Genomic DNA, 17,589 nt, shown 5'->3' on the forward strand with positions numbered 1-17,589 from the left:
ATTAATCTTTTCATTGATGTAACACGGTATTAACTTTTATAAAGTTTTCCTTTAGTATATAAATGATAGTTTTTAGATAGGCCGATATATAAAATACATACAAAAATATGGTCACTAGCAATTTAATAAACCGTTTAGTCACTTACCCCGCTAAGATGAACCGCAGCAATAGCTAAGCCAATAGCAAGAGGAATACTGCCCTTAATATCTTTCCTCCTTGGATCGCAAACGGCATGTATTACGAACAGAAGGAGAAATGTGTATACGAACTCAAAGAGTAGTCCAGTTAGTGGAGTAAGGTCTTTAGAAACTGTCGTCATTCCCAGAGACCCAACAAGGTCGCTCGGTAGTAATGCCTATAATATAAAAAAATTGTTGTTCTATATAAGCAAAACCACTTTCTAAAATAAATAAATTTTATTTACTTTTATAAAAATATTTATTGCATATTAAACTTTCAACTTTCATACTCGTCTATCCATTAACCTAAACTCACACACTTATCAGAAATTGCATGATAAGTTAATGTAAAGTATAATTTAACTTTTAGACAAAAAATACAAGACTAAAACAGTTGTGAAGGATGCTCCGATATCCTTAGTCTAAATGTTACTTAGATCCCTGAGCATTAACCAATTATTCTGCAGACTAAACTGACTAACATAACTATTGCTCTGGGACTTCAGTCTAAAGTCACAACACATTGCAGATACAGAAAATCCCCCTTTAGAAAAGAAAGTTAAATGGAAGGAGCGTGTCGGGTTGTTTTATTCTTTTGTAGTACATACTGTGCATAATTAATTTTATGTCTAAAAAGAATATTGGTATTTTTTCTAAATATAATGTTAAATTAAAATGCTTTTGATTTAACACACCTAGTTTTATAAATCCGATAAAAAAAATCTCAAAGAGAGGAAAAAAAAAACATAAACAATACAAACAGCAAAGTTAAGTGGGTAATCCTAAAGACGCTGTTACATGACCAAAGGAAAACACATTTTAGAGAGGATTTTTTTAAAATATTGTATTTTCAGCATCCTGCGGTCAAAAATATCTCAGTCTTAAAGTAATATTTGTAATTTAATTGATCATTAAAAAAAAAACATATTTACTTTTCAGATATTTCTATTGAGTAAATCCATTTCTATTGCTAATTTTCACATTGTTACGCCCCGCATGATTTTAATGAAGTGTGCATATTAGAATGCATCGTTTTTAGGTTTCTTATTAATTTATATAGCTCGACTGCCTCGCAAAATACGTCTTTAATATTCTGCAAGATTAAGCGAAACTTTCTATTGCTTTTAATTTAACGATGCAATCTGTTATACATAAGAGACAGTTTTCAGATAATAGAAAAAAGAAAATGTTTTAACGATCACCTTTCACTATAATTCTTGTGTTGGAATATAGAAATGCATCGGTAGTGATTTATTAACAATAAATGTATAGTGAGGAATTATTAGAAGCTACTAATGAAGTTAAAACATAAGGCAACTATGTAATGAATTATTGATTTTCGATCAATTTATGTGTATATTCAAAGAAAATAATAGTAAACTAGTTCTAAAAGAAAATAATAGTAAATATAAAAAAAATAATAGTAAATAGTAAACTAGTTCGTTAGTATAATTATCTTTAGTATATTACTCCTTAATATACACATAATTTTTTAAGCCGTACCTATTTGTCACACTGGGGTCTCAGGGCCCAAAATCTTTTTTTATAATGTTTAAATGTAACTGAAATAACTGAAAAATTCTATTTTTTATTTCTTTACTTAAGTGTAAGGTAGTAATTTTATTAACATATGATCGAAAAAAAATTAAACATAAACAAAATACTCAATTATAGGTATTTGCAAGCAAATAGGGTAGAAAGTAAAGGTCTTATTTCACCAGAAATTCCTTTTTTAACTTGTCTAATCAAGATATTTGAAGATTTCATGAAAAATTCTTTGAAAATACTACGAAAATTGCCAAGATAATTTTATTTATAAGGCTCCGCATCACGGCCATGCGAAAATATCATTTTAAGGGTTTAGAAATCCCAGTATAATTTGAAAACCGTTAGACTTTTTGACTCAATTTTTTTTTTATTTTATGGATAAAGGATCAACACATGTCCGTAATTATATGAAAATCTGAGGATATGCCTAGAAATATATAAATTTGTTAATCAAACATTGTTAATATTCAAACGCCATTTAAGAGTAATTATAAATTTTAAATTAAGTTTAAACATAATTATAGACATCGACCAAACCTTTGTCTAAAGGCTAGTCAAATTTGAAAAAAAAAGTTAAACCATTGCTGAAATATTCGCGGATTTCGAGAGCCTTACAAGTGCATTTTTACTAGCAGCGACGTGGCGGCCTCTGCTGATTATATGAGTACTTGATACTTTATGAGATGGGAGGTTTTCAGGTTCGTATTCTAAATATTTTATTTAAATTTAAATATAAGAGTCATATTGGAATCAGATCTATATGTTAGTCAAGGCATATTTGAATCAACTAGGTACCTACTATTTTTTAAGGAAAAAGTTGTGCTTGTGTTTTGATTAATCATTATGATTTTATGAAAATGGCAGTAAATTAATTTAATAAATGTATTAAATTAATTAATTGCGCTGATAATAAAAATTCAGATTACTAAAGCCTATTAAATTAAATCAACAATATTATTAAAATAGCCTAAAAAATACAGGATTATTCCAGTTTTCATTTCTCTTAAATTCCAAATTTCTTGGATGGTAAAAATTATATAAATTTAAGGGTTTTATTCTCTATTTGGCAATTCTTAAAAAGGAAGTGATTTAAAAAAAGGAACTTATTGTAGTGATTAGGAATATTTAGGAATGGAATAATATACGGGGTGACAATTTAAAAACTTGAAATGACCATTTATATTAGGAACGAAAAACTGGAATAAAAAAACGCTCAAAACAGTTTCTATAACACGAAGGGGGAACAAAAAGAAGCATATTATCCCACCTTTATCTGCACCCCTTGGACAGGGTGAGATACACCCCTAAAATCTTAAATAGAAAGGGGGTCGAGTAATAGATCATCTTGAAGCTTTTGAAAAATGCTTTCCAATGATACCATAGAAAGCCACATTTCAGGAAATTGATGTCACTTAAGTGTAAAAAGAAACAACTTTTGTTAATAACTTTTTTTTATTTTATTTTATAGTTAACAAAAAAAACTGGTGTCCATTTAAGTGGAAATTGGGTCTTAATCCCTAGAAAAAATAGAATAAACAAAAATATTTTAAATTCTTAAAAAATAAGAAATACATGTTTCATTTTAAACTAACATTTTAAAAATAAAAATGACAACATAGCTTAAGAAATCAGAAAATATTATATTTCTGCATGCAAAATTAAAAAAAATACAAGTTTTACTGAAAAAAAAACGAAAAATGCAGTTATTTTAAAATTGTTTAGAATGAAATTCTTTAAAACAGTTTCTATTGCTTGTTATGCATAAAAAAGTTTCGCAAGTATCACAATAAAATTTAGTTTTTCTATTACAATTTTTTAATTTGCATCTTACAGAATTTTTTATCTCACAATCTATTTCAGGCAAATGTTCGCGTTTTTTTCTATTAGTTGAATTTGGAGATAAAGAGTCAACCATCATATTTCCTGCTGGGTTTTTTCTAGTAGCCATACTTCGTGGCATATCTATTGCAGCATCAGGCTGTCTTGTTAGCAAGTATGTGGCAATCTCTATTTTGAATTCAAGAAATTGCTGAACTTTTCGGGGATGTGTTTTAAAAGATGTTTTATCTCTCCGATAAAGAACCCAAGAGTTTGCCATTGCCAAATCAAAAAAATGGAAATTTGTTCTTACTGTCCATTTTCTTGACCTTGCTTGAATTCTGTAGTAGCTGATCATTCTATCTATGAGATCAATTCCACCCATGCAGTCATTGTGTTTTGCCACAATTTCAGTTCTTGAGACTTGGAGTTATTTTCCATCTTTTTTGACCATCGCTTGCACTCATTGATTGGTTGACTTCCTAAAGCCGTAGATGCCATTAGAACAGATTTTAAATCATACCATTGCACAACAACCAACTTGCCATCCTCCCTTTTAAACTATTCCGAGGTTCCACGAGCCATTTTTGCCAACGTTTTGTCAGGTGTCAAGTGAACAGCTGCTGGTACACGTGACTTCATTATGGTACCAGTGCTATACAAACGTTTATGGAGGTATTCAAGAAGTGGAATGGTTGTAAAATATCTGTCGTGATAAATATGTGATCCTGGAAGTAAAGTCTCTACCAACCGAACAACAGCAGACGGCCCAATGCCAAGATTTTTAGCTGTATTTTCCAAAAATGTATTTTTGCCTTGCTCCTTATCGCAAAAAATCTGTCTCTGGCCATAACATCTGCAATCGCTGAAACTCTAGTTGTTTTGGCCCAGTACAGTCTAATCCTTGGATACTTTAAACAGGACATTAGGCATACTACGCCAAAAAATTGTTTTATCTCATTTAACGTAAGTTTCAGAGATAATCCTTTTAATTCAACATATCTAGCATTTGTACAGTCACACATTGTTTGAAAAAGTTCATCATCAATATACATTGCGAGGTAGTCTTTTGCGGCCCATGTACTTCGACTTTCAGAATCAGATTCAGCAGGAGAGGAATCTCCAAATTCCTGAGGTGAGAATACAGGATTTTTCTTCCAAACAGCTCTCCTTAAAGAAGTTAAAACTTCATTGGAAGTTGTTAAATTATTTTTAACGACACTAAGAGGAAGGTTGTCCTCCTCATCTTCACTGCTAGACTCAACATTTTCAGCCTCATCTTCTTGCTGGTTGTTTTCAATATCCAGATCTTCAGTTTTCCCTTCGTCATCGGACATTCCACAGTCTGAGTCGTCCTGGATAAGATTCAAAATTTTTTCTAACTTTTTGTCGTCTTCTCCAGGCCTCAAAAACTATTTTCGGCCGAATACAGCTAAAACAAACAAAGACGGTAATAACAAATTGTGGTGATTAAGTCCCAATGTCTATTAAAATGGACAGGTAATGTTTAGGCAGATTAAAGAAAAAACAAAGGACTAATAAAAAAACTATTTACGTTAAATTGTTAAATAAACATATTTTAAATTTCTCTAAAATGAACAATGCGCACGTCATGATTCTGCCAACATAGTGCTTCGGTGCGGATCGTACTTTTTTTATTTCTTACCAAAGAGCAATAGTAATTTAACGGAGATTAAAAATTATAATTATGAAAACAAAAAACATTGTAATTACATATATACTTACAATCTGTCCTTTTTTCGGACCTGGGCGTTTTCTAACTGCATTTAACCTAAGTCGGCCTTTTAATCCTTTTCTTTTAGCATCCATATTTTACAAGTATTTAAAAAAAAATACTAATGAAAACACAGGAACACTTTTCAGTTTTTCAGTATGTAACCACCAAAATAAAATGCAAAAAATGATTGCAACGAAACCACACGGCTACATCCCGGAACTATCACGCACTAAACAAAAAAAAAACCAAAATGCATATATAATAGCATTATTAGGTAGTAATGCAGGTATATAATTATACTTGCATAACCTGCTCCAAATTTATGTAGGCCAACCCTGAAATTACATCGGATCCCGGCGTAAGAGGGTGCCTGAAATTTTATCAACCGTTCTAAAATAGACATTTATTACTACCGCGTCTCTCACCGCTGCCCCTCAGCTGTTTGGCTAGAAGATAGGTAGCGGAGCCTTATATACAAACATATTAAACCAAAACATATAACATATACAAAACATATAACAAATAACAAAATATAAAACATATAGAACCAAATGTTCCAAAAAGGCGCCGTCCAATAAAAGGAACTCGAAATAATTCCGCTTCGTTAAAATATTTTATTAAAAGTAAAGATGGCACTTTCCAGTTTTGCAGTAAAGTCTTTTTATCTATCTTGGATATTTCAAGGTTTCGGGTGCAAAATATAGCTAAAAATTATTTGATTGACACTATACCACCCAAAGAAAATAGAGGAGGGGATAGGATAAGTACAAAATATGCCGAAAGAAGCGAAAATGTAAAAGCATTTATTTCAAAGTTAAAATGTGTTCAGTCTCACTACACTAGGAATAAATCTCAACGACAATATATGCCAAATGATCTATCCATAAGGCAGTTGTGGAAAATATATTGTGATAAAAACAGCAGATTGGCTGTAAAATATGACTATTTCCGGGAAGTATTTACAAGGGATTTTAATATTAGCTTCAAGAGTCCTACCACCGATGCTTGCTCGGAATGTATAAGACTTAAAAGCTTAATAACTGCCGAAACCAACAGGGATAATAAGGCAAAGCTAATGTGCATGCTACGTGTTCATAATCTAAAAGCAAAGGCATTTTATGAAGCACTTAAAAAACCTGAAGAAAATACTTTAAAATTATCCTTCGACTGTCAAAAAAATATGGTGTTGCCTCGAGTCCCGGATCAATCAGCTTACTGTTCCAGGCAGCTCTATCTATACAATTTCACAGTATGTGAAGGAAATTCCAATGACAAACAGACTAAGGAAAGTATCACTTCATACACTTGGACCGAGAATGTGTGCGCTAAGGGCTCAAATGAAATATCTTCACAAGTTAATCATAAACTTTTTATGGTAGACTTGACTGATGTTACCTCAATCAAACTTTTTTGCGATGGGTGTCCTGGCCAGAACAAGAACGTAACAATGATGGGTATGCTGATGTATTGGCTGTATCACTCTAACTCTACAGTGAATGAAATTATTGTGACATTTCCTGTGGTTGGTCACTCTTTTTTACCGGCGGATCGTGTTTTCGGACGAATTGAAAAAAGAGTTAACAAAAGGAAGTTCGTGCTGATGAATATAGGAAATTTTTTCCGAGTTTTCAACTGTGCTTGATATCGAAAAAGATTGTCAAATTTTTAACTGGACAAAAGCTATAGAATCGGTTATAAAGCCACCTGGGCAGTGGCATTTTAAGTTTGCTCCATGTAAAAGAATTTTAATTTTAAAGAAATGGAACTCAAAAGGAACTCAAGCAGTGTTCGTAAAGGGGAAAGTAAATTACAAAAGCGATTTCGGGATATACCGGATATAAGTCCGTTTTGAAAAAAGGAAAAACCTTGGCTACCTTAAATTTGGAGCCTCTTCCTAAGGAATGTGCAGTAAAACCAGCCAAGCTTAAGGATGTGGATGCTTTAATAAAAAAACATTTTGGTTTAGAGTGGAGAAACATTGAAGAGGTCGATTTAACATTTTATAAAAAAGTAATTGACAACACCATTGAATCACTTCATGATACAGAAGTTGAAGAAGAAGAAGAAGAAGGATTGGAACCCATGGAAGAAGACGATGGACTAAGAATTTAATTTTTAAGTTTCATTTAAAAAAAATATTTGTTTAAACTTTTACTTATTTAAAACTCCCTAAATCCTACAGATACTGAAACAAAACTTTTTAGTTCCATGGTGCGGTAGCAAAACTTGTTATATCCCTATTATTTTTGTCCATAACTACTTCTTTTAAACAAAAATTTACTACTTAGTAACAAATATTTAAATAAACAGTTGTCATGAATGTGTATTTTCATTTTAAACCACAAAAATTTGCTCTTACAAGAAATCCGAAGTTTTTCTCTTCTCCTGTAAAATTGGTTAGCACGGATCTAAAGAGTTGTGGAATTGGGCGCCTCATTTAGGTTTAAAACAATAACATCTAAACAGCAGCGCAACACAATAGAGATGTAAAAACTATAATAACCGCCATTCAAACTAATCTGACCAACGAAGTCATCTATATCTAGTTTTCATAATCCAGAAAGAACGTTACAAAGAAATCTATATATTATATCACATAACCGAATGGGTACTAGATAGCGGTACCCACAGTAACTTTAAAATATTTTTTAAAAACAGTTAAACAGATGTCCACCAGTTTACATTAAGAAAGCAACAGGGTTTTTTCTTGAAATATATTAACCGGAAAGGGAGGGAAGAGTTATTCAAATAAAATATTAATTAAATTAGTTTCAAAAATGTTAATCTGAATATTAAGAGATTTATCATATTCTTTTTTGAGAGATTTTTTTATCTCAAGTAATTCAAGATTATTTAGATTTATGTTGTTCTGAACTCTATGTAAGATCTTGTAATTATTTAGTAGACTCGATGGGTGACCGGTCTCCATAATATGCTTAGCAAATAATGACTCAGGATTATTTTGTCTAATGCATCGGTCATATAATAAAAAATACTCAACGTTTTGCTTAAAATTATAAAGCAAGACATAATTTTTTGACTTAGAAACGTAACATAAGCTAATAAATGAAATTAAAGAAATAATGAAAAAATAGGACATTTTTTTGATTCTCGTTATAAATATCTCTAAAATATTACTTTAATTTCAAAATCTTATCATTATATTTATGCATCACAATTTACACAGATTAAGTCTATGTTTATCACAAATAGGTTTTGCACACAGTATACAGGGCACATTTGTTTTCCTACCTTCTCCTCTTGGACACAAAGAGTATCTAACTCGTTTTCCAAATGCGTTTGTTATCTTCCTAGTTGAGTTCCTCTTGACTCAATGTCTAATACATTTTCTACATCTAGTTTAAGACTTTTACAAGTTGTTTTTTTAGCAGCACGAACACGCAAATGGGGTTCAACAAGGTACCAAGATAATCATGCAAAAATACTCGCCTTACTTTAGAAGCCCTCTGGATAAAAGAAAATGAAATTTTAGAGTTTACGCCACAATGCTCCAACATTCCAAAAAAAAAAATCTTAGCGGCCACCTTCTTGTTTTCCTGTAGTATGGCAAAGTTGGTCAAAAGTGTTTGTTCCGCCTTTTGTGCGATTGTAGTCTTGAATGATCTCCGGCTTTCTAGAATCTTGATTACAGAAGAGCGCCGATTATCCGAAACAATTGGTGCAGAGGGTGTTCGAATAATCGATTTTTCGGATAAACGAACATTTGCGAAATTCCAGTTCTTTGTTGAGGGTAAGGTAATAAAACACGTCATTGGATTAGGAACACATATTATGTATGTAATGCTTTTTAATGATACACTAGAGTACAGTACATATTATGAATAGACACGTACACATTAAAGTAGGGATTGCACATACGGTATCTAAATACATATGTCTAAACATTTTTTAGTTAAGTGACTTAGATGCAATAATAGTTCAAAACTAATCTAAAAAAAGTGGAACATATTTATTTGCTTAAGTTTTGAGACTCGTTTTTTGCCGCCAAATCTCTTAGGCGTTTTAAAGACAGCAACTGCACAGAATCGCATTCGTTTTGGTGTTCCAACCATTTAATAGCAGTCTCAAAGCATTTAAAGGCTTCTTCATTGAACGGACATTTTTCAGCTAGGACGATGTCATCACTAATTTCGTTTTCATCTTCAGGAACTTGAACCTGTGCTATTATATCGTCGTCTGTCAACGATTCGCAGCCAGGATCATCCTCGTCAAATTCTAGCCATTCATGCACGTTTTCTTGGTCACATTCTTCAAATCCTGAAGCCTCTTTCATCAACTCAACCATTTCTGAAACAAAGTTTTTATTTGCTGGTTCTTTAAATGTAGGGCTAGCTTCGGATTCAACTGCTGAACAAAACTTATTCCAGGATTTCTTTAGAGTAGTCGCTTTGACATTAGCCCACGCTCCTGCTGACATGTAAACAGCATCTTTCCTTTGTAGATTTTAAGTATTGTTTTATCATTCTCAGTTAATTTCAGTTCAGTTGATACCTTTGTAGATTTCAAGAATTGTTTTATCATTCTCTTGGCCAATTAGGACACTACGAAGCAACGTTTTTTGTAGTAACGTTTGAAGGCTTCGATCACCCCCTGGTCCATAGGTTGAAGGCCAAGAGTTTTTTTGGTTTTTGTAAATAAGCGGCAGTTTTTTTATTTCTTTGAAGCATCATGGATTCTTAGGTTTTCCTAATGATCAGCAAAGGTAGTCTATGTGTACCCATATTTTTTCCACATACCCTGGCTGTTATGCGGGATTCGCTTGCTTTGAATTCAGGCACTGCCATTTCTTTTTTAGAGACAAGGGATTTGGTCGGCATTCTCTTCCAGTATAACCCACTTTCGTCTGCATTGTAGACGTTACTGTCCTTATAATACTGCTTAACAAACAAACTTTCTTTGAACTTTTCAGCAGCATTAATGTCAGCTGACAGCTTTTCCCCTTGAATATCCAGCTCTCCAATTCTGTGCCTAGACTTGAATCTTTTAAGCTAACCAGTAGATGCTTTAAAATCATTGTTATCCCCAAGCTTTCTGTTCATTTCTAATGCCTTTTCGCAAATCAAAGGACCATTTATTGGTTGACCTTGAGCACGTATCTGCATAAACCATGAGTAAACTGCAGTGCCTGGTTTTGATTTTCTGTCATTTTCATTGTTTTTTATGCAAGCTTCCATCTTCACTGTCTAGCACGCAAGCAAACTTTGTGATAGATTTACTGTTTTTTTTTTAATATCAGTTATCGTTGAAATCCCAACACCAAACTCTCGAGCGAAACTTGATCCACTTGCACCTTTTTTTAATTGTTCTAAAACTTTAAGTTTATCAGAAAGACTAAGCACAACTCGTTTACGTTTCGGCATTGCTAGGAGTCACACAGCACAAAAAAAAGCAGCACAGAACGTTACAACAACACTGAAGTCAGTCAACGTCAATAGAGAAACAAACTGATTAGACGGATCCGTACTTCTTCCAGCCGCTCGTTTTTTAATTTGAAGACACGGAAAATGCCAAAATCATGATGGTCCCTTGCGTCGCTCTCTGAGTCATTTCTATTAAACGATTCTATTTCATTTGTACTTTTTTTATTCTTTATATCCGAAAAAGGTGTCATGTTTCCTTTCGGTTAACCGACGTTTCGGATGACCGGCTTTCGGATAATCAACGCTATACTGTAATTGTGTTATACATATGCATTAAAGAAAGCAGGGTCACAACTTTGTTACGTTTTGGTGTATAGGATACCACGGTTTTGTCGTTGTTGAAACCAAAGAGTTGTTTCAGTTGGTTTTTTTGACAAAAAAGATGGTGGTATTTCCCTTTTATTTTTTCTAAAAGTTCCAATCATGGTTAGTTGATATTTTTTAACATATTTGAAAATAATGATACTGAGCTAAACCAATTGTTAGCAGTAATATTGCGATTTGTACCTCTTATTGGTTCAGACTACTTACGAACGTAATATTCTGGTACAGATTCGTTCTTAGTTTGAGCCCTGCCACAGTATGGTAAAGCATTTACCACGTAACTTGTACGTGCGTCATTAACAATATTAACTTTTAACCCATACTTATCAGGTTCTGAAGCCATATTCACTATGATAGCTGCATTTTTCCCTAGAATCGATGAGTTTTATATCTATGATGCAATATTTGGACGGTCTATAGGAATTTTTGCAATTGATAACAAAACTTTTCCAAATGATCCTATTCGCCGCCAGTTTATCACTATTTTTTTGCTGCATTCGGTTGACTTGCCATCAAAACGGATACAAGAAAGTAAAAAGTTAAAGCAATAATTTATTTGGGGAAAGAAACCTCTAAACTTGCCAGCTGATTCTGTTCAACCAGTTATCCACTGTTTTCCATCACCTACTAAATCAAGAATATGAATAGAGCCAAATCGAAAAATTCAACCATTATCCCAAAGATGCTGGCCACTTTTATAAAAGGTAGAAACACAAGATCTACAGTATCACAAAAACATTTAGTTACATGTTTCGCTCGACTAGAGCATCATCAGACCATAACATGACAGACACAAAACACCTAACATGTAAATAAATAATGATTATAAGCTTTGTTTATTTATAACATTTGCGAAACATGTAACCTTTGTCATTTTAATAAATGTTTTTGTGATGTTATAGATTTTGTGTTTTTACCTTTTATAAAAGTGAATAGAGTTAAGCATTCCGCGTGCGCATAGACAGTGCTCTTAAGACTCTCTTAAGTAGATTAGTGCGCCGCCTCACAACTTGTGATACAATTCGAAACCATAAGAATTGCAAACAGGGAATATATATGTAAGAGTAAACTTCAAGGTATAGCTTTAAGTCTGGTCAAGTAAGTAACGCTGGTAATAAAGAAAAGATAAATGTACTGGTGTGTCCTAACCATTACTATGCCTAAACAAAAGTATTGTGAATAATCTTTTGTTCGTGTTGGAAGGAATAAGATACCACATGACATGTTGTTGGAGTTAAACTTCTTAGGCTAAGGCGTCTTATTGGTTCTGCCAAAGCTATTGGCCTCTTATGAGTTACGTCATATCTATCAAGCGACCAATATGCGATAGCATTTTCACAAGATATGTTTAGGAATAAGCTTATTTAGGTACTTTTTAAATTCTTCATTACTCAATAAAAAGGAAAAATACTTTATACAGAGTATTTGGAAGGTGAGTAGCCAAACGGAAATGGTAAATAGGTGAGGTTACTGGCTATTTAAAACGTATAGTATTTTTTTGTTTTTCCTCAAATTTAAGGAGTAATATATTCTTTCCATTTTTTATTAGATTTTCCCCGTTTCTTTACTTTAACCTTCAATTTTTTTTAATTTTTGGCCAAAATGGCGCACAATTAATTTTATTTTAATCACTAATGTTGTCTCATTCATTACTCTCATTCTTATTTCTCATGTGGTATATTGTAATGTTAGTTCCCGTCTCATTATTACAAAAGCGTCATTAATTTTTCCTATCAATTGTTGCCTTGTATTTATAGGTTCGAAACACACAAGTTCCTTTGCACGGTCCCAGATGTCAAAAATCAAGCGGCGTTAAGTCCAGTGATCTTGCAGGTCATGGGATAGGGCCACCTCTGCCAATCCAAGTATTGGGAAATGCATTGTCTAGGTGCTCCTGGATCTCCAGTGTGCTGGGCACCCATCGTGTTGGAACGTCATTTGTTCTCATTGAGAAAATTTGGAACCCCATTCAAGAGTTCGGGCAGATCATTTAATAAAAAATCTAGATAATTATTCCCATTCAAATTATCCGGTAAATAATGTGGACCAATAAGGGTATTACCAATTAGGCCTGCCCAAACGTTTACTGAGAATTTTCTTTGAAAGGACACGACTTTCTTCATTTTTGGGTTGTCTTCTTTTGGGGCCCAATAATGCAAATTATGAAAGTTGGTAATTCCCTTAAAAACTTGGATTCATCTGTCCACAGTATGTTTTTCAAGAAATCGCGGTTTTCCACGTCCATATGTAGTAGGAGGCGGCAAAACTGAATGCGTCTTTGGTAGTCGTTTTCTTCAAGATCTTGCACGGGATGTAATGAAAGAGATACTTTCCATTGGCATGAAGAACAGATCAGACCTTCCATACAATTAGGTTTAGATTGGCAACTACAGTTCGTTGTGGGATCTCCGTCAAAACCTTCCAGAATTCGTTCCTCATCAGCAACATTACGTTGTCTGCAAACTCCAGGTTCACGGCGATTTAGACTACCAGTTTCTCTTAAGAGTATTATTCACCCATAAATTCCTGTTTCCTGGATAATTTTTTTATTTAACAATATTTTTTAATGCGGTTTCAACTAATGAAATCTACAAGGTACATATTTTTTTTAAGAGTTGATAGGTGCTATTTTTTTTTAATTTTTAAAATATTGATTTTTTATTTCAAAACAAAAAAGATAAATAAAAAAATCCTAGAAAAATACAAAATTGACGCATCTTTCTTACAATTTCATGAACCGTCGATAAGTTTAGTATCATTTGGCAACAGCGCACGGCCGGGGTACCGCGAATCAAATCAAGAAACGCCGCACGACGCTTGTTCGGTCCGATCTGCGTAAACGGCGGTATCGACTACTGGTCAACAGCAATTCAATTTTATGTAAAATTCAAATGTTAAATTTTAAATTTTTATATTGAGAGTAATTGATCGGGAGTTCACTTAGAAGTATTTTATTGCGAAGGTGTTGCTACATTGCTTTTACTATTTATATATAAATGAGAATAAATGATTCATTTTGGAAAGAAAAAATTATAGAAAAATTAAAGATTGTTTATTTTAAATTTCTACTGTCTGAAATCATAGATCCTAGGCATAATAGAGGCATGGAAAGTCTTACATAACTGTTTAATATTGTGTCTTATAATTTAAACAGCTTGTTCTTAAACATGTACCTACATCATTATAAGTAGGTAAGTCCATAAACACAAAGAAAAGTAAGCGTGATTTAATATAACGAAACTTTTTAAGATAAAGAAATGAAATTTGCTATATCGATAGAATAGTTATAGAAGCATCTTTTGACATATTCTGTTATTTTTCGTTACTTCCGATTAAGACAAGATTACAACAGGAAGTGACACTAACTTTTTTATTTTAAATGGTACCATTGTTATATTATTACATTTTTTGATAGAAAATAATATTCTGAGAATAATAGTACCGCATTTGCTACTTTTTGTCTTAAACTCAAGAAAAAAACGGATTTTTAAATTTTGAAATAGGGTGCCATGAGGACATTAAAGGTTTTAATTTTCAATCAAGTAATCACGGAAAAATAATATTTATTATATTTTATTACTTGCATGTTTTACACGCCTATTTAAAATTCCCAAACCAGTATTTTTGGCATTTATTTTTTTAAATAGCATCTTATTATAAACATTCACTTTTAAAATGCAGTCAGTAAATATTTCAAATATTAGTAAACTCTAAAATTTCACTGTTGTCATGTACTATGTCAATTGAAAAATAATTAAAGAATGCGTCAAAACGCAGCCTCCTATTCAAGAAATCAAAGTCAAATCAAAAAAATCCATCCATGCTATTTTTATTAATTAAATGCGTTTATTTATATGACTTAATTTTTTCTTCTTATGGGCTTATTTATTAACCGATTTAAAAAATAATCATATCAAATTATATGGAAAAAAAAATTTGCATTTCAAAAGTCGTTATTCCCAATAACGTGGTATTTACAAAAATAAAATAAATTCCCAAATTACTGGTTTGGACATTTTAAATAAGTGTGTAAAAGATTTAAGGCATAAAATGTAATGAAATTGATTTTTCCATAATTACTTGAATAAAAATTAAAACTTTCAACGCATTTATAGGACCCTATTTTAAAATAAAAAAAATGATTTTTTCAATGAGTATAAAACAAAAAGTAGCAAATGTAGCATCATTGTTCTCAGAATATTATTTTCTATCGAAATACGTAATATTATACCAAGTGTATTAAAATAAGAAAGTTAGTATCACTTACGGTTATACAGGAAGTGACGGAAAACAACTGAATATGTCAAAATATGCTGTTATAACAATTCCATCAATACACAAAATTTCCTTTGTTTATCTTGAAAAGTAACATAGGTATTAAGTGTTCCCTTTTTCCTGTGTTACCCGGTATAATAAACATCGTTTTTTCCTTTTTATTAGATTTTTATTATTGCCTTACTACGCTTGGCACACACACTGTTTAATTAATCTGAAATAATTCTAATTTTAGATAAATGTTGTGTGTATTTTTTTCTCATATACTTGATTTTTGTTATGATTAATTTATTATGTGTTTTATTATCTTTATTTTGTACATTATAAATTAATTTGTAATATTAATTTAGTGTTGTCGGTAATTAAAGTACATTACTATCATAATTTATTTTTTGGATTTTGATTGCTAACTAACTGTGTTTTACTGGCATATTTGGAAGTGAAACCATTTTTTTAGATCTCTAGGGTTGCTTCTACCCTTTTTTGACAGGAGTCACTCACATGTCTCTCTCTAATTTATCATTTATATCTGGATTACTAAAAACTGTTTTCGGTACATATATTTGAAATGAAAATTATAAACATTTTTATATTTCATTCCTTTTCTTCCTAAATTTGTGATACTAATACTCCTCCTATGTAAAAGCATTTTTTATGAATAAATTAAATCCGTCAATTTGAATAGTGAATAAACTGTATTACCAGAAGAACATGAGGATATTTTGATTAAACTAATACAAAAATGTTATTTTATTTACTGAATCAAACGTCGTGAAATATCAAAATACGCGTGCGACTTGTATGTAAGGAAACGCAAACTAAAAAAGTCCAACCGCTTGCAAACTAAAAAATTCACGAATCGGTTCCTCCCGACGAATCTCGGGTAACATTGACCCGTCTGCTGTGAGACGAACAGCATTCTACTTTGCTTTACTTTAGGTATGCGTTATTGCCAAATGCTCACCTTCCCAATAAAGCGCGTTAAATCCATTTCGAACAAAGTCACATGCTGATGATTGCTCTTAAGCGTCTAAAGGTCGTTTCAAAAGTATGACCATTAGGTTGGCGTCTATTGGAAAAACTCTCTTGGGAAATTCTTTTTGCTTCTCGTCCATTTCCATCAGCTCTACCATATGCCATTAGGATATCGGCGTACTCCTCGTTTGTAAAGGCACCAGCCATAGTAGGCAACAGTAAACAATAAAACAAAGTTAACGAAAATAAACAACAAAAACATGATGCGTAGAGCGGAGTTAAAAATATGTGAAGTAGCGGAGAAAGGCAAGTCTCTAATAAATAATACTCGTATTATGGTTAGTGATAGTTACAAGTAACAGTTACAAGATGGTAGTTACAAGTAACAGTTTAAGGTAGCGGTGCACAAAGGGAGTGTCGCCGAATGATAAAGGAGTTTATAGCTTAACAGGTTTAGATGTGTTAGAAAGAGGCATAAGTTTATACTTGCTCAATTAGGTTGCTTTCAAAAAATTGGTTCACGCGAGTAATATCTAATAACTAATATTTAACGCTGACATAGCAATAAGAGTATATATAAGGTAACCGTAACCCATTAAACAGTAACATTAATATAGTGTAAAAGCCTAGTTGCTGTTCATATTAATTGTTCTATAGATTTAAGTACGTTTTTGTAACAATAAAGTTTTTTAAAAGGAACTTCGCCCAGCTGTGTTCTTATTTGGCGCTTATTGCGAACAGGATAGTGTGATTCTGCCCTTTATCGATCTTTCGTTGTGTAGAAGTGGTTTTTAAATCTTAGTACACTATCTGAATCTAAGAACTTTCGTGATCGATCGGAACCTCCGTTAAAATCTAGTAAGAGTCCCATTTAAAGAGTAAGAAGAAACAAAAAGTCAGTGACAGTGCGTTTAGTAATCGTGAGTGATCCTGTGGTAGTGGTGCCAGTGAGTGAATCGAGCGATCCTGTAGTACATCTATCGCCAGCACATACGGCCACACCAAAGAAAACGACGTCATTTGCCGCACTTCTTCCTCCAGCAGTTGGCGTTCCAGAAAACTATCCAGCGATTCCAGCTTTCCAGCTACAGTCTATAGGAAGCCCTTTGTTCGTGAGCTGTTCTTTAGTTTAGCCTCTATGGATTCATCCTTGTCTATACTGTAAGTAGATTGCTGAATTTCCTTTTAATGTCCAGTCCCTCTAACCGTTTACAACACATTTTGTTAAGGAATAGAACCTTTTTAGAATCAAATTCAACTCCTAATTTAAATCATAGCAAAAGTTCTTCA

The 17,589-nt window shown here is 32.5% G+C and overlaps 1 protein-coding gene across 3 annotated transcripts in view; it reads right to left on the reverse strand.

The window, feature by feature from the left end:
* LOC126741743 (aquaporin AQPAe.a) overlaps window positions 1-17,589 on the reverse strand; it is a 247,416-nt gene that overhangs the window by 8,462 nt on the left and 221,365 nt on the right. For all 3 annotated transcript variants that reach the window (XM_050448290.1, XM_050448289.1, XM_050448288.1), the window contains exon 4: window positions 147-356. In XM_050448290.1, coding sequence (XP_050304247.1) covers window positions 147-356 — 210 coding nt within the window. The remainder of the gene's footprint in view (window positions 1-146; window positions 357-17,589) is intronic.

The sequence above is a fragment of the Anthonomus grandis genome, chromosome 10 (genome assembly GCF_022605725.1).
Source record: "Anthonomus grandis grandis chromosome 10, icAntGran1.3, whole genome shotgun sequence".
Lineage (NCBI taxonomy): Eukaryota > Metazoa > Arthropoda > Insecta > Coleoptera > Curculionidae > Anthonomus > Anthonomus grandis.